The sequence below is a fragment of the Bubalus bubalis genome, chromosome 8 (assembly GCF_019923935.1).
Source record: "Bubalus bubalis isolate 160015118507 breed Murrah chromosome 8, NDDB_SH_1, whole genome shotgun sequence".
NCBI classification, from domain to species: Eukaryota; Metazoa; Chordata; class Mammalia; order Artiodactyla; family Bovidae; genus Bubalus; species Bubalus bubalis.
Genome location: NC_059164.1, coordinates 114510818 through 114537163, shown reverse-complemented (window position 1 = coordinate 114537163; position 26346 = coordinate 114510818). Strand labels below are relative to the sequence as shown.

General features: G+C 42.8%; 1 protein-coding gene across 1 annotated transcript; it reads left to right on the top strand.

Moving 5' to 3' along the window:
- The first annotated feature begins 1662 nt into the window (after positions 1-1662).
- Positions 1663-25345, top strand: XRCC2 (X-ray repair cross complementing 2). Its single transcript, XM_006049614.4, has 3 exons — positions 1663-1879; positions 13974-14055; positions 24342-25345. Exons 1-3 carry the CDS (start codon positions 1841-1843, stop codon positions 25061-25063), a joined length of 843 nt encoding a protein of 280 aa, XP_006049676.1. The 5' UTR covers positions 1663-1840; the 3' UTR covers positions 25064-25345.
- The last annotated feature ends 1001 nt before the right edge of the window (positions 25346-26346 follow it).

Below are 26346 nucleotides of genomic sequence, written 5' to 3'. Positions count from 1 at the left end.
TATACCCAGACCCTCCTTGCTCTTCCAGTCCAACTCCATCAACTATCCTTCCTCAGATACAGTGTCTCTAACTATTAAATGTCTACCAGCTCTTAACTATCAGCATTTAAATATGAACCAGGCTTTACCTTCTTAAAAGACTCTTCCTATATCCTATATATATGTTTCTTCTATGTAGCATGTTATTTCCTTCCTTCAGAGCCAAGTTTCTTTGGAGAACTGACTGTATTCATGGTCTTTGCTTCCTATTTCTTATTAATGTCCCAACCACTATGATGATTGAAGTGAAGTGAAGTGAAGTGAAGTCGCTCAGTCGTGTCCGACTCTTTGCGACCCTGTGGACTGTAGCCTACCAGGCTCCTCCGTCCATGGGATTCTCCAGGCAAGAATACTGGAGTGGGTTGCCATTTCCTTCTCCAGGGGATCTTTCCAACCCAGGGATTGAACCTGGGTCTCCCACATCACAAGCAGACGCTTTAACCTCTGAGCCACCAGGGATGATTACAACACAGTAAAATGGGCCAAAATAAATGCCTCAGTTTCCTCACCAGTACAATGAAGATACCCGCATCAGGACTGTGAGGATTAAATCAGTTATTATATATTAAAGCCCTTAGGACTGCCTGGCACTGTAAATGTTAACTATCATTACTATTATAAAATCATTTCTTAATTACACAGCTACAAGTGTAAGGATAAGATTAAGAGAATGGAGAGTGCCAACCTCAAAGTTTTGCCCAACCAAACAACAGATACAGCTGTTGGAAAGTGACTTTTTAAAGGACACATTGGAATACATGACGTTCCTATGCTGTAAACTTCATTCAGTGAAAGTGAAAGTCCCTCAGTCGTGTGGGGACTCTTTGCGACCCCATGGTCTGTACAGTCCATGGAATTCTCCAGGCCAGAATTACTGCAGTGGGTAGCCGTTCCCTTCTCCAGGGATCCAATTCAGACCTCTCGCATTGCAGGCGGATTCTTCACCAGCTGAGCCACGAGGCAAGTCCAAGAATAACTCCATTCAGACATGTATCTTATTCTTTGTTCTGTTCCCAGGACTCCGCACAAGGTCTGGAGAATAGCAAATACTCAATATCCATCCATTTTTCTATCATCTCATCTAATATTCATCTTAACGGATAGACACTTGATAGCAACTTATTAATAGAATTCTTCTGCCTCCAAAATGAACTCGATAAATCTGTCGGCTTGATATATTTTTAAAAATTCGTTTAAATTTAATGTACTTTTTTTCAGAATCAACCATGAACCACACGCACACGCTGCTAGTTGTACTTAACAAAAGCATATTGAAGTTTACGAGAGAGGAAAATAACCCCCTAATGGCACCCCACTCCAGTACTCCTGCCTGGAAAATCCCACGGACGGAGGAGCCTGGAAGGCTGCAGTCCATGGGGTCGCTGAGGGTCGGACAAGACTGAGCGAATTCACTTTCCCTTTTCACTTTCATGCATTGGAGAAGGAAATGGCAACCCACTCCAGTGTTCTTGCCTGGAGAATCCCAGGGACGGGGGAGCCTGGTGGGCTGCCGTCTATGGGGTCACACAGAGTCGGACACGACTAAAGTGACTTAGCAGCAGCAGCAGCAAGCCGTCTCCTAGTCTCCTAGGAGACGGGGGTCTGACGTCAGTGAACCGGCTTGCTAGAACGCCCTACTGCGCATGCCTGCCGGCTCCCCAGCGGAGGCTGGGTACAGTGCGCATGCTCACGCCGGGGTCAAAGGGTCAGCGTCTTTGACTGGCTGAGGGGAAGACGCCGGGCGGTAAATGGCGCTGTAGGCGGGAAGATTGAGTGGCTGGTGCGCCGAGCCTCCGGGGAGATGTGTAGTGACTTCCATAGGGCTGAATCTGGGACGGAGGTGAGGCGCCGGGGTGAAAGCCAGGGAGACGAGAACAGGGCCGCGGGTCGGCGCGGGAGGCCAGCGGGCGCGGGAGGCCCGGGCCCTCAGGAGGAGGCGCGCGGGGCCCGGACGCCGGCGACCCTGGTGCCCCGTACCCCAAATTTGCGCCCCCCGGAGACTTGGGGCCCTCAGAGGGCTCACTGCGTACACGACTGGGTGTAAAATGGGAGTTGTCTAGTCTCTAACGTTATGGGCCAAACCCGTGCACGGCAGTCAAACACGTTTTGCAGGAGAGGCTAAGAAAAGCAGGGTGTCGCCCGGCTGAGCGTTCTTCGATTTTTCTAGAACAGGGGTGTCTGAGTAGGTGGCGCCACCTTCGCCTTCCGTTCTGTACGTCTTTGCTTATGGAGTCCTGCCCTCGCTATTACAATATATATCCAGCCCAAGTATCCAGGGCCACACAAGCAGTGTGAGGCCTGCAAGGATTTATTCAGGAATTGAACCGGCAAGGATCAAGCACTTCGTATGTGTTAGCCGCGGGTGAAAGAACTAGAGTCAGAAGCAGGAAACAGCTTCCGCTATTGCAGAACTGAGAAGGGAGGCTGACCGCCAATTACAGGACCTTGGGCAACCTGGAAGACTTAACTGGGAGGAGGAGGCGACAGCAGAAGTTTCAGGGACCTTTTGAAGGTGACTTGGCAAGGAAGGGGTGACATGGGGCAGGGAGTTGGAAGTATGTGGGTTCTGCCTTTGGGCTTCCCTGATAGCTCAGTTGGTAAAGAACCCGCCTGCATTGCAGGAGACCCCAGGTTCGATTCCTGGGTCGGGAAGATCCCCTGGAGAAAGGATAGGCTACCCACTCCAGTCTTCTTGGGCTTCCCTGGTGGCTCAGCTGGTAAAGAATCTGCCCGCAATGCGGGAGACCTGGGTTCGGTCCCTGGGTTGGGAAGATCCCCTGGAGAAGGGAAAGGCTACCCACTCCAGTATTGTGGTCTAGAGAATTCCATGTACTGTATAGCCCATGGGGTCGCAAAGAGTCAGACACAACCGAGCGACTCTCACGTTTATGCTCCCTGATTTAGGGGAAGTGCAAGTAGCTCTTTGTAGTTGAAGCCAAACAAAGCTAGTGGGGACACAGTATTGGGAAGTCAGCCCTGAGAAGTAGGCAGTGCAGGTTACGGAGGATCTTTTATACAGAGGAGGGAGGACGGGTAGCACTGCCCTAAACTGATGAGCAAGCTTTCTGCGGAGGTCCAGAGAGTCTGTATTTAGGTTTTGCGGGCCATTCCGTCTGTCAGGACTACTCAACTCTGCTGTTTAATGTGAAGGCAGCCAGAGACGTGTAAACAAATGAGCGTGGCTCTGTTCCAATAAACCTTTTGTTCTTTTGGGGAATCTTATTTTTGGTGCCAGGTCTTCATTGCTGTACCAGCTTTCCGTAGTTGTGGCAACTGGGGGCTGCTCTCTGGTTGCGGTGAGGAGGCTTCTCTTGCTGGGAGCGCGGCCTGTGCCGCGCAGCAGGCTTCGGCAGCTGTGGCAAGTGGGCTTTGTAGTTGTGTCTTCAGGCTCTAGAGCACAGGCCTGATAGTTGTGGCGCACAGGTTTGGTTGCTCCACGGCCTGTGGGGTCTTGCTGGACCAGGGATGGAGCCCACGTCTCCTGCATTGGCAGGCAGATTTTTTTTTTTATCACTAAGCAACCAAGGAAGTCCCAACCTTTTGTTTTTTAAACATCAAGGTTCGGTCTGCTGGCCGTAGTTTGCCAACCCTTGCTCCTTTAGAGTAGAGGCGCCGCTCCCCATAAGAACTGCCACAGTTACAGGCTCACTGATTGAAATTATAATTTGAATCCTAGGTTAAACTCAGATGACTTTTGCAGTCAGAACAAGGCTAGCATCTAAAAACTGAGAACCCAGTACAGTCAAATCACTGAACAAAAAATTCATCATATCATCTGCCTGCCCCAGCCGTCTGGCGATCCTCAGCAAGATTGCCTTACTAGAATTACTTTGGAGTACAGAGTGGGCGGGGGTGGGGAGGATGCTTCTTTATTCTTTTTCCTTTTTGTCAACAAAACCAACTAAACAAATCTCTTTTTTAAGTGCTGGGCACCCTGTGGCCATTGCTTAATTTATTTGGATTCTGTTTCTTTTCTTAGTACATTAGTCTACTACACGAACTTCTTCTTGGAGTCCTTGTGTTGAGGAAGATATCTGAGGTCACAGACTATCCCAAGAAACTGAAATAAGCTACTTTATAATTCACAAGAATAGCCACATTATAAAATAGCTAACTTTCCCCCACGTCTTGTGACTAGGAGGCAAAAGGCATTTCATACAGGGTCTTAAAAAAACACAAAAGTTGCAAAGAGGAATTTTTTTTTAAGCAGATTCCAGGGATGCAATTTCTGGTAGGCGAGAGAGCAAGTGGAAAACTTACATAGTGAGCCCTTGATTTAAAGAAGACACACCTTGGAATGCAATTTACAGTAGATAATCTGTTCTTTACCTTACTTTTAAACAGTAGCAATGGTATTTTTACTTTTATATTCCTCTGAACATTAGAAAAGATTTTGGCTATATTTTGGTATCACCCACCAAGTGGCTGCATTTGCACGTAGTTGTTAAGTAGTGACGTACTTTGAGTTTTCTCAAAAATGCCAGTATTCGTTAAGTGTAAAAGTAACCAGTGGATAAAAAAATTCGCTGTCCAGTTTTGGTTGACATACACAACATACTCTTTCTTCTCTTTAATTTTATTATGATAGTTTCTATTGTATTTATTGTTAAAGTAGTACATGCTTATGGCAGAAAATTCCAGTAGTACGAAGTGAAAAGTTGGAAACCTCTCCACCCCAATTATCATGTCCCAAGGGTCGTGCTAGTGGTAAAGAACCTGCCTGCCAATGAGGGTTTGCTCCCTGGGTGGGGAAGATCCCCTGGAGGAGGAAATGGCAACCCACTCCAGTATCCTTGCATGGAGAATCCCATGGACAGAGGAGTCTGTAGGGCTACAGTCCATAGGGTCGCAAAAAGTTGAACATGACTGAAGCAATTAGCATGCATACAAGGTGGATTTTTGTGAGGTTTCCCAGAAATTCTCTCTCTTTTTTTTTTTTTTGGTATTTTGGCTGCTCTGCTAAGCATGTGGGACGGTTTTCCAACCAGGTATCGAACCCAGGCCACCGCAGTGAAAGTGAAGAACACGAACCACTAGACCACTAGGGAATTCCCTGCCAGAAATTTCCCAGTGTCATTGTTTTGGAGGCTGAGATGGAGAGTGCTGGATCATGATTGTAGTCTTGGCTCTGCTGGCAGCAAGCTGAGAGATTTTGTATAAGTTATTAAACCTTGGGGCTTCCCAGGTGGTGCTAGTGATAAAGAATCTGCCTTCCAACTCAGGAGACCTAAGAATGGGGGTTCGATCCCCAGGTCAGGAAGATCCCCTGGAGGAGGAAATGGCAACTCACTCCAGTATTCTTGCCTGGAAAATTCCATGGACAGAGGAGCCTGGCGGGCTGCAGTCCATGGGCCGCAAAGAGTGGGACACAACTGAGCACACGTATTAAGCCTTGTCTTCTAGCTGTAAAGTGAGGGGATAGATGATGATTTCTCAGTTCCCTTTCAGCTGTACTTCTAGAAGGTGAGTCCTTATACTTCTGCATATCCTTCCACTAAGCACAGTATTCCCTGCAGAGTGAACACTTGATAAATATTTATTAATAGTAGTGCCTGGTTTTCTTTAGTTTTTGGCTGTACCATGCTGCACACGGGATCTTAGTTCTGTAACCAGGGATTGACCTGTGCCCTTGGTAGTGACAGTACCAAATCATAACCATTGGTCCACCTGGAAATCCCCTGGATTTCTTTTCTTAGAAAAGGTTCAACTCACCTGCCAAATCAACTAGCCCTGAAAATAGATGGCACTGCAGTGTTGGGCCCATACCTGGCTGTTGCTGGCAGTCAAAGAGGCAGAAGAGGACTGGTGTGCCAAACAACACCCCCCACCCCCCCATGCCGTAACGCATAGGAGGGCAACTTCGGTGAGCCTTGAAGCATAGGTTGTGGACCCATGTGGAGCCACAAGAGGCACGTATTACATAAGACAAGTAGTGTTTCTTAAATAATAATATTTGGTCTTGCAGTGATAGAACAACATCTATCCCCTTCTCTCTTTTCGTCCCTTCTCACCCAGAACCGAATCAGTGCTCCATCATTACCATTACTCCATTGTGAATGCTTTCAACTTCCTTGTCTTTTTACATCCTAACCTACAAAGGCAGAGACATTACTTTGCCAACAAAGGTCCGTCTAGTCAAGGCTATGGTTTTTCCAGTAGTCATGTATGGATGTGAAAGTTGGACTATAAAGAAAGCTGAGCACTGAAGAATTGATGCTTTTGAACTGTGGTGTTGAAGAGTTGAAGAAGGACTCTTGAGAGTCCCCTGGACTGCAAGGAGATCCAACCAGTCCATCCTAAAGGAGATCAGCCCTGGGTATTCATTGGAAGGAATGATACTAAAGCTGAAACTCCAGTACTTTGGCCACCTCATGCAAAGAGTTGACTCATTGGAAAAGACCCTGATGTTGGGAGGGATTGAGGGCTGGAGGAGAAGGGGACGACAGAGGATGAGATGGCTGGATGGTATCCCTGACTCAATGGACATGAGTTTGAGCAAGCTGCAGGAGTTGGTGAAGGACAGGGAAGCCTGGCATGCTTCAGTCCATGGGGTCACAAAGAGTCAGACACAACTAAACTGAACTACTTTCCTGACCATGGTTAAACCCAGCTGTCTACTTCCTCCTGTTTACTGTCTACCCACTCAGCTGGATATTGCTAGAGAAAATCACGACCAGGCTGACTGATTTCATTTTTAAATTTATAACCATCAACTTCAAGTGGACTCCCAATCCCACCTGTGCTTTCCTAGCTAATTCACTTTGTCTCAACAAAATACGTGTTATCAAACCCAACCTTATGCCTGAATTCCAGCCACACATGTTCTAGTACCTTCTTGATACCCACATGGATGTCTAATAGGCCTCCCACACTTAACATGTTCATCATGATTGACTCCTGAATCCAGAGAAAATAGGAGAAGCCTTGCCCCAAACTCAACCCTTGGTATACCACCACATATGTACACCCAGCCCCAGCCTGCTCCCTCTGCCTTCCCTATCTTGTTAAATGGTGAATTAATTTTTTTCTACCTTTTGCTCAAGCCAAAAACCTTGAAGTCGTTCTTGACTCCACTTTTTCCTCTCATATCAGCCCACATTTGTTCATGCATTCTGTCTTCTGTACCTTCCATGTGTTATCATGGATTTGACTACATTTCACTACCTTTCCTGCAGCCATTCCTCTTCCTAGTAACCACCACCTGCTTGACTGCACTAACCTCCTAACTGGTCTCTGCTTCACCCTGTTCACACTTCCTCTAATGTATTTTCCATGTAGTGTCCATGATGCTCCATTCAAAACATAAGCAGACTCTACTGCCCAGAGCTTTCCAGAGGTTCCTGTATCATTCATAGTAGAACCTGGAATCCTGTTTCTTATATGATTTGCAAACTGTGTGATTTGTCCTTCCGCCCCACCCATAACCTCAGCTCGCCTCTCCTGCCTTTGTGATCTTCTCTCCCACTCTCCCTGACTCTTCTTCAGACACACTGTTCTTGCTCTTCCTTGAATGTACCGGATCTGCCTCAGCCTCAGGGCCTTTGCAGTTCCTGTTGAGTCTGCCTAGATACTTCTCCCTCAGAAAGTGACACGGCTCACTTCCACACTTGCATCGTTTGTGTTCACAAGCTAGCTTGTACGAGGAGGTCCTTCCTACTGTTGTTTTTTAAGATTTATTTTTGTTTATGGCTACACTGGGTCTTCGTAGCATTGTGCAGGCTTTCTCTGGTTGGGGCGAGTGGGGGCTGCCGTCCGTCAGTCGCTGCGGTGGTTTCTCCTGTTGCCGAACATGGGCCCTAGGGTGTGCAGGCCTCAGTGGTTGCGGCTTACCGGCCCTAGAGCACAGGCTCAGTTGTCCCGCAGCATGTGGGATCTTCTCAGGCCGAGGGTTGAACCCATGTCCCCTGCATTGGCAAGCAGATTCCTAACCACTGAGCCACCAGGGAAGTGCCCTTCCTACTAGTAATTTTATTCCACTTAACCTGTTTCTCCCTCTGAACACTTATATCTGACATGTTGCATTGTACATGTGTTGTCTTCCCACCTCCCACCCCTGCCATTTAAGAATCATGATTGCAGATGTTCTCTGCTGAGTTTATTTCTTCAAGTCTCAGCGTTTAGAACAGTATTTAGCTCACTGAAGGCGCTCAGTAGGTGTTCCCTAGTAACTCAGTAAAGAATACCTGTGTGATGCAGGTTCAGTCCCTGGGTTAGAAAGATCCCCTGGAGTAGGAAATGGCAACCCACTCCAGTATTCTTGCCTGGGAAATCCCATGGACAGAGGTGCCTGGTGGGCTGCAGTCCATGGGGTCACAAGAGCTGGACACGACTTAGCTACTAAACAACATCTGGCTTCTGTCTCCATCTTCCACTAAGTGCTTTTCTCAAGGTTACCGTCAAACTTTATGTTGCCAAATGCTCATTTCTAAGCACCCGTCTTAGACTAGAAAGGCAGAAGTTGCACTTTGTGCAGACAAGCTGTCAGGACCCTAGCACAGGCTGATCAGTGCATGTCTAAAATAATCCATTAGGAAAATCCCTCCTTCCCTGGGGAAGAGAGAACAAGAGGATAGGAGAATGTACCTCACATGTTTCTCCAGCGGAGTCTCACAAACGTGGCAGGAGGCCAGGGGAGGGAGTTCCTCCAGTGTTAAGCTTCTACAGTTTTGAGTCTATGCTTTGTTGTCTCTTTCTGAGGTCTTGTGTATAGTTGATTTTTCTAAGTGAAATTTTGAAGCACAGTCTGATAATGACTTCCTAGTGAAATCTTAACTGTGTATTTAATGAAATTACTAATTTGTGGAATGTCATAAATTAAAATTTAGTCTTTATTTTGCTAGAAATTAATGCTGCTTAGGTATGTATAGTAATTTTTCCCTGACTTTTAATAAATTTTTCTTATAGGATGATTGCTTTTTAAAACATATTAGTGAAAGGCAGCAGCTCTCAGGGAATATACTAGAAACAATGGAATTGTACTATTTAGTGTCTGAGTAACAGGTGTCTTTTCCATGTAATTTAGACAAAAGCTTTATTGAAGAGCCAGGCCTAGTACTCTGCCCTAAAGGGCAGCTGAATTTTCTAAGTAGCAGAAGAGGCTGATTTCATAAATGAAAAGAATTAGTCCTCTGATTTAAGGGACTCCATGATAAGGGCCAAATTTTGCATTGATCACATACGTGTTAACATAGATGCTGTTTCCTTGCCTTCCTACACGTTCCAGCTTGTTTCTTTATGTGTTGTTTAGTCACTAAGTCGTGTCTGTCTGACTCTTTGCAGTCACGTGGACTATAGCCCACCAGTCCATGGGATTTCCCAGGCAAGAATACTGGAGTGGGTTGCCATTTCTTCTCCAGGGGATCTTCCTGACCCAGGGATCGAACCTGTGTCCCCTGCATTGACTGATGGATTCTTTATCGCTGAGCCACCTGGGAAGCCCTCTCTGTGTTATAGTTACACATATTTGACTGGAGTGAATTTCCTCTATATATTGTATATGCAGGAAAACTAAGAATTGTATTCAGTTTGTAGATGAAAGTCCAAGCCTGTTATAGGGCAGGGGAGTGAATATTTGGTTTAGAGTGTAGATGGACTTTCATACCTAACTGGTTTGAAACCTTGCTGCTGGGTCCATCTGCAAACAGATTTCATCACGAAAGGTCAGGGGAAATGAGCCTTTACCCAAATGACAGTTACATATGCATGTTTGCTTTAATAGCATTCATTTCTGGTAATTTGATCTTTAAGCTCTCCTTCCTGCTCTTGTGTAAGCTTCTCCATAAAAATAAAATGATGCTTTAAAGCATCTTTACGATACATATTCTATTTAATAAGCATATATAATAAACATATACCTCGAAGGTATATGTTCAATAAAACAGACTCTTGTTAATGACTATTAATAACTTTAGCGATAACTGTGAGTCTGGGTGAACTCCGGGAGTTGGTGATGGACAGGGAGGCCTGGCATGCTGCGATTCATGGGGTCGCCAAGAGTCGGACACGACTGAGCGACCGAACTGAACTGAACTGAAGAATACTCATGGGCTTTTGTAGAACTTTGCATAGGTTGTCCAAACATAGAAAAATTTGTATAGTTTAAGGATCCTTTTACTCCAGCCTTTGCCCAGTTCTACCTACCTGTGCCCTGTTTACCTTCATCTTAACAAGCAGCTACTAAGGTTGTGCCAGATGTAAAGCATTTTGGAATTGCTGGTGAGCCAAGATAGAGCCCTCTCCTTTAAGCTCTTACGTCCAGATGAGGGAGACTGGTAATGTGTTCTGAAGTATAGGAATAGCTTTCTGGAAGGAGGTGGCCCTCAAGAATGTATAGTTTTCATTCATTCAGTAGTCTGGGCCTTAGAGCATTTGAGAGTATAGGGAAAGGACATTTCTTGATCAATGAACATTTTGTATGTGCCTGAAAGAACTATATGCTGAATCTCTTTCAAAATTAAAGTAGCCTCTCACACAGATTAGAATCCACTCCCTTTTTAATGCTTTCACAGAGCCCCATGTCATTTCTGTTACAGCACCTGCAATACTTTGTTGAATTCTTTAACCTTTTGACTCTGCCCTATTCAGTTTTTTGAGGATAGAAACTGTGTTGTATCTGTGTATGCCCAGCAACTTATTCACTGGACTATTTACGGAAATATTCAACTGGAATATTTACCAATGAATATTTGTATAATTAAGTATTACCCCCTTTCTTTCTGCTGTTGAAAGAAAATATTTGGGGATCCTTGTGATGTTAGGGTGTGTTATGAGAGATGGTTGAGAGAGACCAGGTAATTGTTTAGACAGGACCTTAGATTGGTTTGACCTTCAGCTGAGGAAGTCCAAAAACTGTTGTCCCTGTACTCAAAAATTTTTGTCCGACTCAGTGATACAGACTTTGAGGCTTTGTAGCGCAGGGGAAGAACTCCAGGCTTTGGGAGTCAGAGATCTCGGTGAAATCCTGACTCATTTTCTCATCTGAGAAGCAGAATGATAACAAATAGAGTTAATGTAACAATTAAAAGAGATGATGTGTATAAGTTATGTACCACTGATACCACAGCAAGTACAAATAGTAGTTGTTTTTAGATAGGTATTGTTATGATGATAAAACCTGGCAGATACTGATTTACAAACCAAATGCCAAAACTGTTCATTTACAATTTGAGTGCATGTGCCAAATAGATGAAGATTGTGTCCTCTGTGTATTCTTTCCCAATTAGGAAATTTGGGCTCAGAAAGGTTGCTTAGAGAATCAAGAGAAATAGTTTAATTATCTTAATAGCTGCCATCACCAAACTCTGTTTGCCTGACGTGGTCATCTTCCCTAAAGGAATTCAACTGTCCTGTCAAGCAGAATTTAGTTGCATTCCTTGTACCTTGGCTTAACTTACTTTTTGCACTTCTGAAGCTCTAGTTTGATTATACCTTGCTTCTTTCAACTCCTCAAATCTGGACATCATTCACTTAAATTTATGTAATGGTCAGGTTTATGCCAAATTTTTAGGGTATTTTCTACTTGGGTTTGGAAGATACTTCATCCCATCAGATGACTCTTATGTGTTGTTAATATTGCCCATTTGTGTAAGTATTATTATGAAAAATAGCTATGTTTTCCTAAACAAAAAATGTAGTGAGGAGTGAAGTTAACTGGGTTCTCATCTCTCCTTCTGTATCTAATCTATTACTATGTGTTGTTCTGGTTAAAGTTTGTGAAGATCATCTCGGCTCTTACAGAGTTGGAAAAGGGAGGAGTATTTTTGGACAATTGTGGATATTCTTCCTTGACAGTATACCAAAACTTGACAGGTAGTGAAGTTATTGCATTGTAGAATATGAAATTATGTCAGTGAACTTTTCATATGTTACAGTCCATTGACTTATCATAACTTTAAACTGTCTGGGAGTGAATTTTACCCAGTGGTTGGTCCTTTGGAAATGGTGGTTCACTGAGTTATGTAGATCTTCCAAGTATTTACATTTGTTAAATAATTAGCCCCCCAAAATCACATTTGTTAAAATCACCAGTGATTTTACCACTACCTTAAGTATTGGGATGCTGTCAAGCTCACAGTAGTAGATAAAAGTTTTCCAAAATTCACATTTTATCATTGGCAACAAATACTGACAGTTACTTTTCCTTAAAGTGATAGGCTCACTTTCTTCATTTTCAATAAGATGTCTGACAGATACCCAAGTTTGTGTAATCATAATTTGTCATTCTTCAAATAAAAGTGTTTTGTGAAAAAGTATCCATCTCATATAATCACACAAGTGCTTTTCCTAGAGAAAACCCACTGCGTTTCGGTTTGCGGCAGAAGTGCTTTCTTTGTGTGTGAAGTTGGGGGAAGTCCCCAAGACTCCGTCTGCAGAGTTCCAGGTCCTCACCCCCTCACTCATTCAGACATTAATTGCATGTTTGGCAGTTCCCAAGGCTACCTTCAGGTTTAGTGATTTGCTGGAAGGACTTACAGAATACACTGAAAGCTTAGTCACGCTTATATTTTGCTGCAGCAAAAGGAAACATTGAAATCAGCCCAGGGAAGAGATACAGTGGGACAAAATCCAGAATTCCCAACAGGGAGCTTCCAGTTGTCCTGTCCTGGTGGAGTATGGACAATGTGCTAGCTTTCCCCAGCGACAGCGAGGACAGTGTGCTGGCCGAGGAAGCTCACATGAGCTTTGGTGTCCAGAGTCTTTATGGGGCTTTGTCATGTGGACATAGTCAGCCCACCAATAACTGAGGTTGAGCTGCCTCCAATCCCTCACCCCACCACTCTAGGCATCCATTTCTTTTGGAACACGTTGAATCCTTAGCAGTCTTGTGAAGGAAATACTGTTTTTTTCTTCCCTTTACCTATGAGAAACCTCAAGCCCAGAGATCTAGTGGGTCAGGTTCTGAAGTCCCAGCTGTCTACTCTTAACTGTTGTAAATTGCTTCTTTTTTTTAAACTCATGATTTACTTTTGGCTGTGCTGGGTCTGTGTTGCGGTGCACAGACTTTCTCCGGTGTGGTGAGTGGGCTGCTCTTCACTGCAGTGCTTAGGCTTCTCTCGTTGCAGAGCACAGGCTTTAAGGCAAGCAGGCTTGGTAACTGTGCTTAGTTGCTCCATGGCATGTGGGATCTTCCCGGACCTGGGATTGAACCCATGTCTCCTACATTGGGAGGAGGATTCCTGGACAACCAGGGAAGTCTATTCATTGCTTCTGAAAACCGCTTGCTCTAATCTACAAACCAGAGAGCAAACTCATAAGGGTGACATCCAAGATCTTTTGTGATCTGACTTCTGTTCTCTAGGACTTCGTTATGTCCTGCCTGTTTTGTGCCGAAAGCTCTGGCATTTCAGATCTCCTTACAGTTTACCTACACACAGCTGTTTATAACCTTTTCATTTTGGCTGATGTTGCATCTGCCAGGTATGCCTGCCTATGTGCCCTGTTCACAGATTCAGGTATTTGGAGCTTCTCAGGGAGAGTTTTTCTCCATTGTGCCTTCCCTTCCCGTCCCCTCCACCAGATAAGGAGCTGGCACTATAATGGACAGACGAAAGCTGATACCTGTGTGACAAGTGTGGTAGGCATAGTGAGAAAGATAATTATAGCAGGTAAGGAAGGTAAATACTTTGCAATTAGTTTGATTCTGTGTCCCAAACTATGCTATCGGCTTCTTTGAAGGCAGAGACTCATTTTATACCAAGAGTACTTGGTACATAAAAAATAAAGTATATTCTGGGTAAATGAACACAACTTTTCTTCTAAATTATATTTTCTATTTCATAATTTCCTCCAAATCCTCAAAATGCTGGTGAAAAGTTTCTTACAGACTTTTGGTAAATTGTATAAATTTTGATTTGTTGTGTGTGTGTGTATGTTGGATTTAAAATTTTTAGATAATAAATTTTCCTTCTCTCTCTTTTTTTCCTGCCTTTTGCAAGCTCCTTGCCCGACTGGAAGGTAGAAGTTCCTTGAAAGAGATAGAACCACATCTGTTTGCTGATGAAGAGTCACCTGTGCATGGTAAAAACACAGTCTCAAGCCAAAATACAGTGTCATAAATTAAGTTTTATAAAACAAGTTTTTCCCCTGCATATATCCATATATGGGTTTCCCTGGTGGCTCAGATGGTAAAGAATCTGCCTAAAATGTGGGAGACCCAGGTTCGACCCCTGGGTTGGTAAGATCCCCTGGAGAAGGGAAAGGCAATCCACTGCAGTATTCCTGTCTGGGAGAATTCCATAGACAGAGGAGCCTGGTGAGCTACAGACCACGGGGTTGCAAAGAGTTGGATACGACTGAGCAACTAACACACCCACACACACACATTCATGTACATACTCATACTTCTAGCAAGAGCCTACACAGATAAGACATGAAATGAAGAACCGGGACAGAGGTTATGGCGGCGCACTGTTCGCCTTCGTTATCTGCCAGCTGAGGTGGAGCCTGCTTACCTTCAGCAAGTCTTCAGTGTGAAACCTCTCTTATCCCAGCACAGTAACTGTGGCAGTTTGTTACTTATTTTTTGTTTCCTTACAAGTTTGAGGATCACAGGAAAGTTCTTAGGTACTTGGTAGTTCCGTGAATATTTTTACAATAGGGAAAATGATAGCCGCTTATTCTGCTAACACTTCTCCACTAGGGAAAACTTAAAAAAGAAGGTGGTGTGCTTAGATGTGTGTGTGTGTGTGTGTGTTTCTTTTCCACTGTAATAGCTTTAAAGAGATATAATTCATTCAAGTGTACAGTTTGCACTTATGCGTCTACTGGCACAGTCAATTCTAGAACATTTTCTTCACCCCCAAAAGAAACCCATGCCTGTTGGTAGTCACTCCTCAATTCCTCTTGTATCCCTTAGCTCTAGGCACCTATTAATCTACTTTCTGCCTCAGTGATGTGCCTTTTCTGGACATTTCATGTCGTTGGAACCATCCAGTATATGGTCTTTTGTCACTAATGTCTACTTTGCTTCATATTTTCAAGATTTATTATACTGTAGCACGCCTCAAGTAGTCTGTTCCTTTTTATTGACTAATGTTCTGTTGAATCCATACATCAGTTGATGGCCGTTTGGGTTGTTTCTACTTTTTGATTATTAAGAATAATGCTGCCATGATCGTCCTGGGTACAAGTTTTTCTCAGGAGAAATATTTTCCGTTTTCTTGGGTAATACCTACGAGAGGAGCTGCTGGGTTATATGGTAGCTCTGTGTTTAACCTTTGGCAAAATTTCCAGGCTGTTGTCTAAAGTGCCTGCTGGGAAGCCCACATTTCACCTGTCAGCATCGGTGAAGTGTGTACTGGTTCCATTTTACCCAGGTCCTGCACACAGCTATTGTCTGTCTTTTTGATTATAGCCTTCCCAGTGAGAATGAAGTGATACCTCATTGTGGTTTTGATTTACATTTCCCTAATGGCTAATGGTGTTAAGCATCTTTGCATGTGCTTTTTGGCAATTTGTGTGTGTAATTTGGGGAAATATCAGATCTTTTGCCTATTTATAAAATTGGGCTGTCTTTTTATTATTGAGGTGTAAGAGTCCTTTATATATTTTAGCTACAGGCCTTCATTAAATATGTGATCTGCAGATATTTTCTCCTGTTTTATAGTTTCTTTTCTCCATCGAGGCACAAAGTTACTAATTTTGATGAAGTCCATCAATTTATCCAGTTTTTCTTGCTCTTGTCTTTAGTATCAAAGCTAAGAAGCCCTTGCCTAATCCAAGGTCAAAAAGATTTAGGGCTTTTGGTATTATTGTAACTGATTTCTGTTTTCATTATTTTCTGATCAGAGAACATACTTCTGTGATTTCAGTCAGTTTAAATTTATTGAGATGTGTTTTCTGGCCAAACATATGGTCCATCCTGGAGAATGTCCTACGTGTGCTTGAGAAGAATGTGCATTCTGCTGTAGCTGGGCCAGGTGTTTTATTGATGTCTCTTAGTTCTAGTTGGCTTTTAGTGTTGTTCAGGTATTCTTTTCCTTGCTGATCTTCTGTCTTGTTGTTCTGTCCGTTGTTGAAAGTTGGATATTTTAGTCTTTTAGTCTCCAACTATTGGTGAATTGTCTGCTTCTCCCTGTCAGTTTTTGTGGGTTTCATGTAGTATTGGGCACATGTATGTTTATTATCATTATAGCTTGTCAATGAGTTGACTTATTAATCATTATAAAATGTTTCTCTTCGTCATCTCACACCCTTTAAGATGGCTACTGTCATAACAAGCTCACAAGTGTTGGTGAGGCGGGGAGCAGATTAGTACCATTGTGCACTACTGATAGGATCATAAAATGTTGGGATCATAAAAATGGGATCATAATGGTGCAGCCATTACGGAAAACAGTTTGAAGGTTCCTCAAAAAGTAAAATATAGAACTACCATTGTACTTCTGGGTATACAGTCGAAAAGAATCAAAAGCAGGGTATTGAATAGGTATTTATTTGCATACCTGTGTTCATAGCAGCACTATTCACAGTAATTGCTCAAAGATGAAAGCAACCCGAGTGCTCATCAACAGATGAATGGATAAAAAAAGATGGTCTGTACATAGAATGGAATATTATTCAGCCTTCAAAAGGAAAGAAATTCTGACACATGCTACAATATGGATGAATCTTGAGGACATGCTTAGTGAAATAATCCAGTCACAAAAAGAAAAATACTTCCTGAACCCCCTGTATTATATGGGGTATCTAAAATAGTCAGATCCATAGAAACAGAAAGTGGAATGGTGGTTTCCAGGGGCTGGGGAGGAAAGAGAGAATTGTTGTTTAATGGGTACAGATTTTCAGTTTTGTGAGGTGATAAAGTTCTGGAGATATGCTTCACAGGTGTGTGAATGTACTTAACACTACTGAACTGCATGGTGAAGATGGTAAATTTTATGTTATGTCTTTTAACCACAGTGAAAAAGAGGTCCTTTGTCTCTAATAACAGTTTTTTTGTCTTAACGTATATTTTGTCTGATGACAGGCTAGCCACTTGTGGCCTCTTTTGGTTACGTTTGCATAGTATCTCTTCTTCTGTCGTTTTACTATCAACCTTGTGACTTGGAATGTAAAGTATGCCCGCTGTAGACAACTTGTAGTTGGATCATGTTTTTTTATTCCCTTTTGTCATTCTCTCCCTTTTGTTTGGACTGTTTAATCCATTTGTTATTATTAGTTGAGATAGGGTTTATGGCTGCCATTCTGCTATCTGTTTTATATGTGTCTTACATCTCTTTTGTTCCTCTATTCATCCTTTACTGTCTTCTTTTGTGTTAAATGGGCTTCAGTGGTGGCTCACATGGTAAAGAATCTGCCTGAAGTTCAGGAGACCTGGGTTCGATCCCCAAGGCAGGAAGATCACTTGAAGAACATGGCAACCCACTCCAGTATTCTTGCCTGGAGAATTCCATGGACAGAGGAGCCTGGTGGGCTTCCATCCATGGGGTTCTCAAAGAGTTGGACACAGAAAAGTAAAGAAAAAATAGTTGGACCTGACTGAGCAGGAAGTGAAGAGGAACTAAAAAGCCTCTTGATGAAGGTGAAAGTGGAGAGTGAAAAAGTTGGCTTAAAGCTCAGCATTCAGAAAACGAAGATCATGGCATCTGGTCCCATCACTTCATGGGAAATAGATGGGGAAACAGTGGAAACAGTGTCAGACTTTATTTTTTTGGGGCTCCAAAATCACTGCAGATGGTGACTGCAGCCATGAAATTAAAAGATGCTTACTCCTTGGAAGAAAAGTTATGACCAACCTAGATAGCATATTAAAAAGCAGAGACATTACTTTGCCAACAAAGGTCCGTCTAGTCGAGGCTATGGTTTTTCCAGTGGTCATGTATGGATGTGAGAGTTGGACTGTGAAGAAGGCTGAGCGCCGAAGAATTGATGCTTTTGAACTATGGTGTTGGAGAAGACTCTTGAGAGTCCCCTGGACTGCAAGGAGATCCAACCAGTCCATTCTGGAGGAGATCAGCCCTAGGATTTCTTTGGAGGGAATGATGCTAAAGCTGAAACTCCAGTATTTTGGCCACCTCATGTGAAGAGTTGACTCATTGGAAAAGACTCTGATGCTGGGAGGGATTGGGGACAGGAGGAGAAGGGGACGACAGAGGATGAGATGGCTGGATGGCATCACTGACTCTATGGACGTGAGTCTGAGTGAACTCCAGGAGTTGGTGATGGACAGGGAGGCCTGGAGTGCTGCGATTCATGGGGTCGCAAAGAGTCGGACACGACTGAGCGACTGAACTGAACTGAACTGAGCAACTAACACTTTCACTTTGTGTTAAATAGATAGTTTCTAGTGTATCATTTTAATTCCTTGTCATTATTTTTACCTTTTTTTGAGTTAGTTACCTTATGATCACCCTCAGGATTACAATCAACATCTTAATTTATAACAGTCTAGTTTGTGCTACATACCGTCTTAATTTCTGTATTTTTTGTAAAAAATCTTTGCTATCATATAGCTCCATTCTTGTCGCCTTCCTCTTGCTGTTATAAATTATGTATTTATACAGTATATGCCCTTCACACTTAAATTTTTGCTTAGTTAAAATAATTAAAATTACTTGATGCAGTTGTTTCTTAAATCAGATGAAAAAAATAATAACAAATATAAAACACACATAACTCTTATATTTACCTATATGGTTATATTTACTGTGTTCTTTATTTGCTCATTTGGAATTCAGTTACTGTCTACTGCTATCCTTTCATGCATCCTGAAGGACTCCTTCTAGTATTTCCTATAGAGCATATGTGTTAATCAGAAAAATTATAAACTGTCAATAATAAATGACAAATTTTGGTCAAACATATTAGACAAAAGATTCAACTATCTTTTTATTCTATCAGAAAGGATATTATTACGTTGAACTTTATGGAACTGACATTAAAACATGGATTCGAAGCATAGTTTATACATTTGAATGTTATGTTTATAGAAACTTTAAAAAAAAACCATTATGTTCAGTCACTAACAAAAAAGTTTACTTAAAATTATGATAGATCTTAGAGCTATAAAACTAGTTAGATGGAAAAAAATATCTGGTTAGATGAATCCTCTTTAGAGCAACAGCAGACATAAAACTAGGATTATAAGGGTTATTTATCAACAACAGCACTTGAACAGAGTGTTACAGGGAAGTTCATTTTGAAGCAGTAAGAGATTGAGGGGTTACAAGCATCTCCAATACTGTTGTGAAACGTTTTCAATGCTGTTTTGGATAGGAGTCGCTCCGCACCATATGCAGCTCGTCCTCTCTGCAGTGCTGTGGTGGCGGCTCTGCACGTCCAGCACGCCTGGTGCATGAGCGCCCAGCCGTGTCTCACCCTTTGAGACCCCGTGGACTGGAGCCCATCAGGCTCCTCCGCCCATGGGGTTCTCCAGGCAAGCACACTGAAGTGGGCTGCCATGCCCTCCTCCAGGGGATCTTCCCAACCCAGAAATCAAACCCAGGTCTCCTGCATTGCAGGTCGATTCTTTACTGACTGAGCCACCAAGGAAGTACGTTGGTACCTAGAGGATGTATTTTTTGGCTTTTCTCTCTTTTCCTTATTTTGAAGGCTCTTTAGATTCTTAAACTCACTCTGACAATCTGTTACCCAAACCCCTTACAGCATTCTATTTGTGATAGTAACTATCAAGGCCAAACCATCCAGATTTTCTGATTTAGTTTAACTTGTCAACTGTCAAACTGTAGAGGTGATTTTTTTTTTTTTGGTTTGGGTTTTTTCTTTAACTACCAGTTGTCATACTCAGTACTTTGACTGGACTGGGGCAAGATTTCTCTTAACAGCTCACAGAAACTTATGAGATGGTGTTTCAGATGCAGTTAAAAGGACCATGTTTCTCTATAGAACATTATGTTTGAATATTATTTTTGATCTTATGATTAGGTAGTAAATGTTTATAAAAATCAATGAAATTTATTTCAGTTCATCATTAAACAAACATATTTGTAGAGAATCTAGTTCGAGAAGTTAATGATCGTATTCATCTTTAATTTCCAAGTTGGCAGATTTTACTTACCCAGTTGTTAGAAATGCCCTTTCCACCCCCCCCCACTTTGCTACTAATCTGTAAAAGGGGAAGAGTGCTTCTACCTACCTAATAGTCTCTTCAGTTCAGTTCAGTCGCTCAGTCGTGTTCGACTCTTTGCAACCCCATGAATCACAGCATGCCAGGCCTCCCTGTCCAGCACCAACTCCCGGAGTTCACCCAGACTCACGTCCATCGAGTCAGTGATGCCATCCAGCCATCTCATCCTCTGTCGTCCCCTTCTCCTCCTGTCCCCAATCCCTCCCAGCATCAGAGTCTTTTCCAATGAGTCAACTCTTCACATGAGGTGGCCAAAATACTGGAGTTTCAGCTTTAGCATCATTCCTTCCAAAGAAATCCCAGGGCCGATCGCCTTCAGAATGGACTGGTTGGATCTCCTTGCAGTCCAAGGGACTCTCAAGAGTCTTCTCCAACACCATAGTTCAAAAGCATCAATTCTTCGGCGCTCAGCCTTCTTCACAGTCCAACTCTCACATCCATACATGACCACTGGAAAAACCATAGCCTTGACTAGACGGACCTTTGTTCCCAATTAGACAGCCTTAAACTTTGCCTCAGTTTCATTCATGCTGAACCAGGGCTCTGAAGAATCCATATTCACACCACACTGGCTGTTCCTCAGTTAATGAATGGGTTTAGAAAGCCTTGTTAGATCTTGTAGGAGAGTACTCTCAAAGCTTTACTCTTTTGAATTACTCTGAAAAAATGTTTATGAGCACCACCCCTCTCTATCCAAGAAAATACTTAGCAAAGTTTTCATTTTCCCTCTGTTCTGAGAACTCCAGAAAACATCCGGAGAGGTCTCACAGTTACCGTCTCACCAATATCATGGGTTTCTAGCTCCCTGCGGAGTCCCTCCTCTGTTGCTTCAGAATATGTTACATTTCTGTTACCTTATCTTCATTTGACTCTCCAGCCACATGAAATTGCTGTTGAATTTTTACTCTTTAAACGAGTCTGCTGCTGCTGCTAAGTCGCTTCAGTTGTGTCCGACTCTGTGCGACCCCACAGACGGCAGCCCACCAGGCTCCGCCGTCCCTGGGATTCTCCAGGCAAGAACACTGGAGTGGGTTGCCATTTCGTTCCCCATTAAACGAGCCTAAACCATTGTTATTTTTCTGGTTCCTCATGTATGCCTCCCTTCCTGATTTCCATCCTGCTCTTACCTAAAGACAGTGACTGCTCCCTGTGGTGCTGTTTCAGACTGAGTATCTCTGTTTTTAAAGTTTGGTTCATAAAATAATGTTTATGTTAAAGGTGCTATTGCAGACTGTACATTTCCATGACAGTTCAGTGATCTGTTCCTTACCTCTCCCCTGCCATTTTTTAATTTTTAGAACTTTTCTGCTGCATTTACTATTATTTAGTACTGTTTCTATTAAATTTTTGTCTTAACTGCCTTCACGCTGAGTTCTCTAGCTGTGGATGTGTCCTGAGACTTGAGTTTCGGCCTCTTAGTTTTAGGTTCACTCCCACTCCCCTAAAGAGTTTTCTGTTTTCCGTTTCTGTGTAGTTTATTCCTAAATTGCTCTCTTCAACCTCTTATTACTGTCACGAATCTTGAATCCTAGTGGCCTAGGATATATTTATTTTTGACACTTAAAGATACATCTTAACATACCATTTTGAAAGCTAAATTCTTGTTAGAATATTTACATGATATGTGGATTAAAAATCGCTACTCGGTTTTGGTTTTTCTTTCTTTATGGTACATCCAGGCCTGTCTTTGAGAACTTTTAGGTCACTACGCTAGGTTTCCCCTTACCTTCTGAGTAAGTGAAGGAGGCCGAAGACTTGATAGAAATGAAGCGTCAGCACACTTGGGCTCAGGGGGAGCTGGTGGGGGCTGAACCAGCCCTGAACCATTGGTTCCCATCCTGGCTTATCTCTGGTGTTGGCCCCTCATTCCACGCCTTGGTCAGTGGCCTTCACACCTGCCCACTCTGCTAACCAAAGCTGCACCCCACCTGCGCCTCCCTGCCACACCTGCTCCCTTTCAAAATGCTGTGTTCCAAAATTGACTTTGTGCATGGAATGAGAACTTACATTTTCATTTTTTAGATTTCTTTCAAGATGTTCTTAAGAAGAAAAGAATCCGATGAAGTGCATTCAAAAGATACTGTACTTTGCACTAGGGATAGAGTATTCAAGTCCTCACCTTAAAGTAGTGAACAAGAAATCTATCAAGTAAATCGTCAGAAATGACACACCATGTAAATGTAATGATGATTAGTGATAAAGTTTGCTTTTCCTACCTCTGAGTGTTGTTATTAGGATTCCCTTTTTCAGTTGGAAGGCCCTGTGGAAGTGTTGATGGCTGCTCCTCAGCCTTGTGGGCCAAGTTCCTAGGAAAAAGAGGCGCATGTGTGTGGTCTGCTTGTTTATCTCCCCACCGCGTCTCTGCGTGGCCTGCTGCGTCCTCACAGCCACTTTCCCATTAACCTTGCTCAGCTGTGTTTTCAGCTTTCCTTCCCTATCGTTAGTATTGGCTCAGTGTTAATGTTCCTTCATCTAGTGATGTAGTTTATTCTCTTTCTATAATATAGGGCGATAAAAGAGTTTTATCTGGGGGCATGGGGAGGATTTCCACTTAGTCCTTCCTTAGCTATATGGTAGGAGGGAGTAACCTGAACTTCTGGGTTGAACATAACTGAATATAATTTTAGTCACTATAAGAGCATCCATGAACAATTGTTAATGTGAAGATAATTTTACTCTCTGAGGCTGAAATCTTGGGAATGGGGGCAGGGAGAATCTTTTTAATTAAAAATTTGAATTGCAAATTGTATATAAGATTATAGTGAAAATTGGCTGAAGTTTTATACTACTTAAATATGGTATGGTGGCAGATTGCTAGATTTCTTACAGATTATTTGTGAGTGTTCCAACATACAATGGTTTGTTAGTAATAACAGGAAATAAAGTAACTGGACTCTCAGACAGACCTTGTAGTTGGTTCAGAGCCTAAGAAACTGCCTTTTTAATATGGCGTTTCCAGTTATACTGTTCAGCCATAAAGTGAATGGCAAATAGACAAGAATTGAAAAGCCCCTGTTGTGAGTGGATTTTGAAAGTCTGGCGGCAGGACAGTTTCCCCAGGTGTTTTATTTGTACTGTCCTCAATAAACGAGAGTGACTCGAACCTGCCAAGAAAGAGATTTGAGTCTTCAGAGTAGTTGACCCTGACTTATAACGCTCGGAAAATAACTCACAATGCAGGTGTCATTTGAACGAAACGGTGTCGAGCGGCGTTCATAGAGCACAGAGCAACTCAAGGCGGTGTGGAGACATGCAGGGTGTTTCCCCCGGGGATGCAGTTGCACTCAGGGCCTGAGGGCTGAGGGCCTACTGCCTGTGTGCGTGAGAATGCACCGTAAGAGCCCTTCCACCCAGAGTGCCAGCCACTTTGGGAAGCCCGTGTTAGGGGGTGTTTCAGCTGCACGTGACAGAAGCCCAGCTTCATGACTTCCGTTCTTCATGTTGGTGTGGAGGCAGGCTGTGCGTGGCTGGTGTGCAGGGTTCTGTATTGTCATCCACATCCTGGGCACCTCCAGTCTTCCTGCTCTGTCCTCCTTGGGGCCTTCCCTCCGCGATGTGTACCTGTCGTCCTTGCTGTTTCTAGATAGCTGTCACCTCCGAGAAGAGAGCAACAGAGCAGAAGTGGCGCCCATGTCAGGACAGCACAACTGGAAAACCCCAGCAGACGTCCACTGTGGCTACACTGTGGTACCTGGTGGCCTCTCTTTGCAAGGAAGACTGGGAAAATCGCTTTTAAGCTGTGCACATTGCTTTCCCCCCCAAAGTGGGGTTTTACATTTAAAGAAAAAGGAGAAACCGGATATTGGGTAATTAACGACTAGAAATGTTGTGTACCAGTAGTTGGTATCTTTTTAAGAGATGCTTGGTCTAAGGCACTTGATTCGCAGTGCTGTAAGAGCGCCTGTAATGTATGAGGACCCATCTCCAGGAGATGCCCATAGGCCCATTTCAACCATCTCATTTTGTGTGTCAGATTTTCTTGGTGCTAATTAACAGCCAACACCTTTTTCAGAGGTGAAATGTAATGATTTATGTTTAATTTCTTTATTTGTATTTGCATATACAAATTCCTTTTGGCAAATGGGTTTAGATTTTCTTTCAAAAGAGAAACATTTCCATAAATGTCTTTATAAAAAACATTTTTTGCAGACTTCATTTTGTATCCTGTCATTATTGTGCTGCTGCATGTTGACTGACATTTTAAAATTTTACACAGGTGATGTTCTTGAATTTCATGGTCCAGAAGGAACAGGAAAAACAGAAATGCTTTATCATCTGACAGCACGGTGTATACTTCCAAAAGCGGAAGGTGGACTGGAAGTAGAAGTTGTGTTTATTGATACAGATTACCACTTTGATATGCTCCGGCTTGTTACGGTCCTTGAGCGTAGACTGGCGCAGAGCTCTGAAGAGATGATAAAACACTGCCTTGGGCGACTGTTTCTGGTGTACTGCAGCAGTAGCAGCCAGTTACTCCTCACCCTGTGCTCGCTGGAAGCGATGCTCTGTAGTCATCCCTCGGTCTGCCTTTTGATTTTGGATAGCCTTTCAGCTTTTTATTGGATAGACCGCGTCAACGGAGGAGAAAGTGTTAACTTGCAGGAGTCTACTCTGAGGAAGTGTTCTCAACTCTTGGAGAAGCTTGTAAACGAGTATCGGTTGGTTCTCTTTGCAACAACACAAAGTATAATGCAGAAAGCCTCAAACCCGGAGGAAGGGCCTTCCTGTGCCCGTCATTGCCTGAGTGACGTGGATGTGGACTATAGGCCCTATCTCTGTAAGGCGTGGCAGCGGGTGGTGAAGCACAGACTACTCTTCTCCAAGCAAAATGACTCGAAAGCCGGCAACCAGTTTTCTTTAGTTTCACGTCATTTAAAAAGTAACAATGTAAAAAAACACTTTTTTACTATTGGAGAAAGTGGTGTTGAGTTTTGTTGATATGTATCATAAAACAGTCTTTTGTCAGATGTTATGCAAGTTTTAAAAAGTGTTTAATGGACTAAAATGATTTGATTCTAAAATTTTAAACTCTAAGGGAATCTAACATAACCACGTTTCTACACAGAATGGAGTTCTTAAACTGGAACCTTAGACTGTTCTGTTCCTGGGTTGTTGAAGATTATTCAGAGTGGTAACAATAACAGTTAAACTATATTAAGTTGTTTTAAAACTAAATAAATAAGATACACATTTCAGTCCCAATAAAATGGAGTTTTCTAACTTTGTGTCACATTTCTGGAACTCAGTTAAATACTTGTTTAGGAAAGTTGAAACGCCTTTCTGATTTTTCATATGTAACTCCTTTAAGAAGCTGTGAGCTTGGAAAATGTTTCTCTGGAGCTGTTATTTCTGTAAAGAGGATGAAAGCAAGGAGCCTACCCAATCTGCCATTCACATCCAAGACTACGGGAAGTCAGAGCATTCTGATCTGTTATACCGAATCCCAGGACGCAGATGCATTGTGGTTGGGTTTCTGTATAATTGTTAAATCATGGGGAAATGAGATCCCATTCAGAGAATTCTGTGAAGGTTGAAATTTTCATCTTTCTTTCTTGTTAAGTAACTTGTTGTTTGTTGTTGTTCAGTCGCTCAGTCATGTTCAACTGTTTGTGACCCCATGGACTGCAGCACACCAGGCCTCCCTGTCCTTCACCATCTCCTGGAGTTTGCTCAAACTTGTGTCCATCGAGTCCGTGATGGCATCCAGCCATCTGGTCCTGTCACCCCTTTCTCCTCCGACCTTTGTTAAGTAAGAGGCAAATGCTAAAACTATAGTATAGTTGCACGTTACTTGTGTTTTCTTACCCATTTAGAATAGGTCAGACATACCCTGAAATGAATTGAAATGTTGCCAGCTGAGAGCTGGACAAGGCTTTATATTCCTTGGTCCAGTAATGGCCAGAAAGGGGTGCATGCATCTCCAGGGGACACAAGGTAGCCTGCGGTGAAGAAGCAAGAAAAATTTAGAACCTTGATTTATAGATTCTAATCTAAGAAAAGATTGAGTCATATCAATATTTGATATTGACCCTATCACTCATTCAACCCATATATCAGATTGCCTTATGTCACTTGTATTTTTGAGGTATCCTGTAGGAAAAGTGGAAAGAACAGTGGACTCAGGTGTTCTCAAGGGTGTGATCATTTAAATATAACCTGTTTAGTTAAAATTAACTGTATGTTCACTTACCTAACAAAGCTGCTCTGTAAGGGCTTAAAAG

Bases quoted from the DNA above. Each gene is read 5' to 3' on its own strand.
- XRCC2 (XM_006049614.4), top strand. From the start codon at position 1,841: ATGTGTAGTGACTTCCATAGGGCTGAATCTGGGACGGAG. The intron at 1,880-13,973 runs GTGAGGCGCCGG...GCCTTTTGCAAG, and splicing joins GGGCTGAATCTGGGACGGAG to CTCCTTGCCCGACTGGAAGG. The intron at 14,056-24,341 runs GTAAAAACACAG...AATTTTACACAG, and splicing joins TGAAGAGTCACCTGTGCATG to GTGATGTTCTTGAATTTCAT.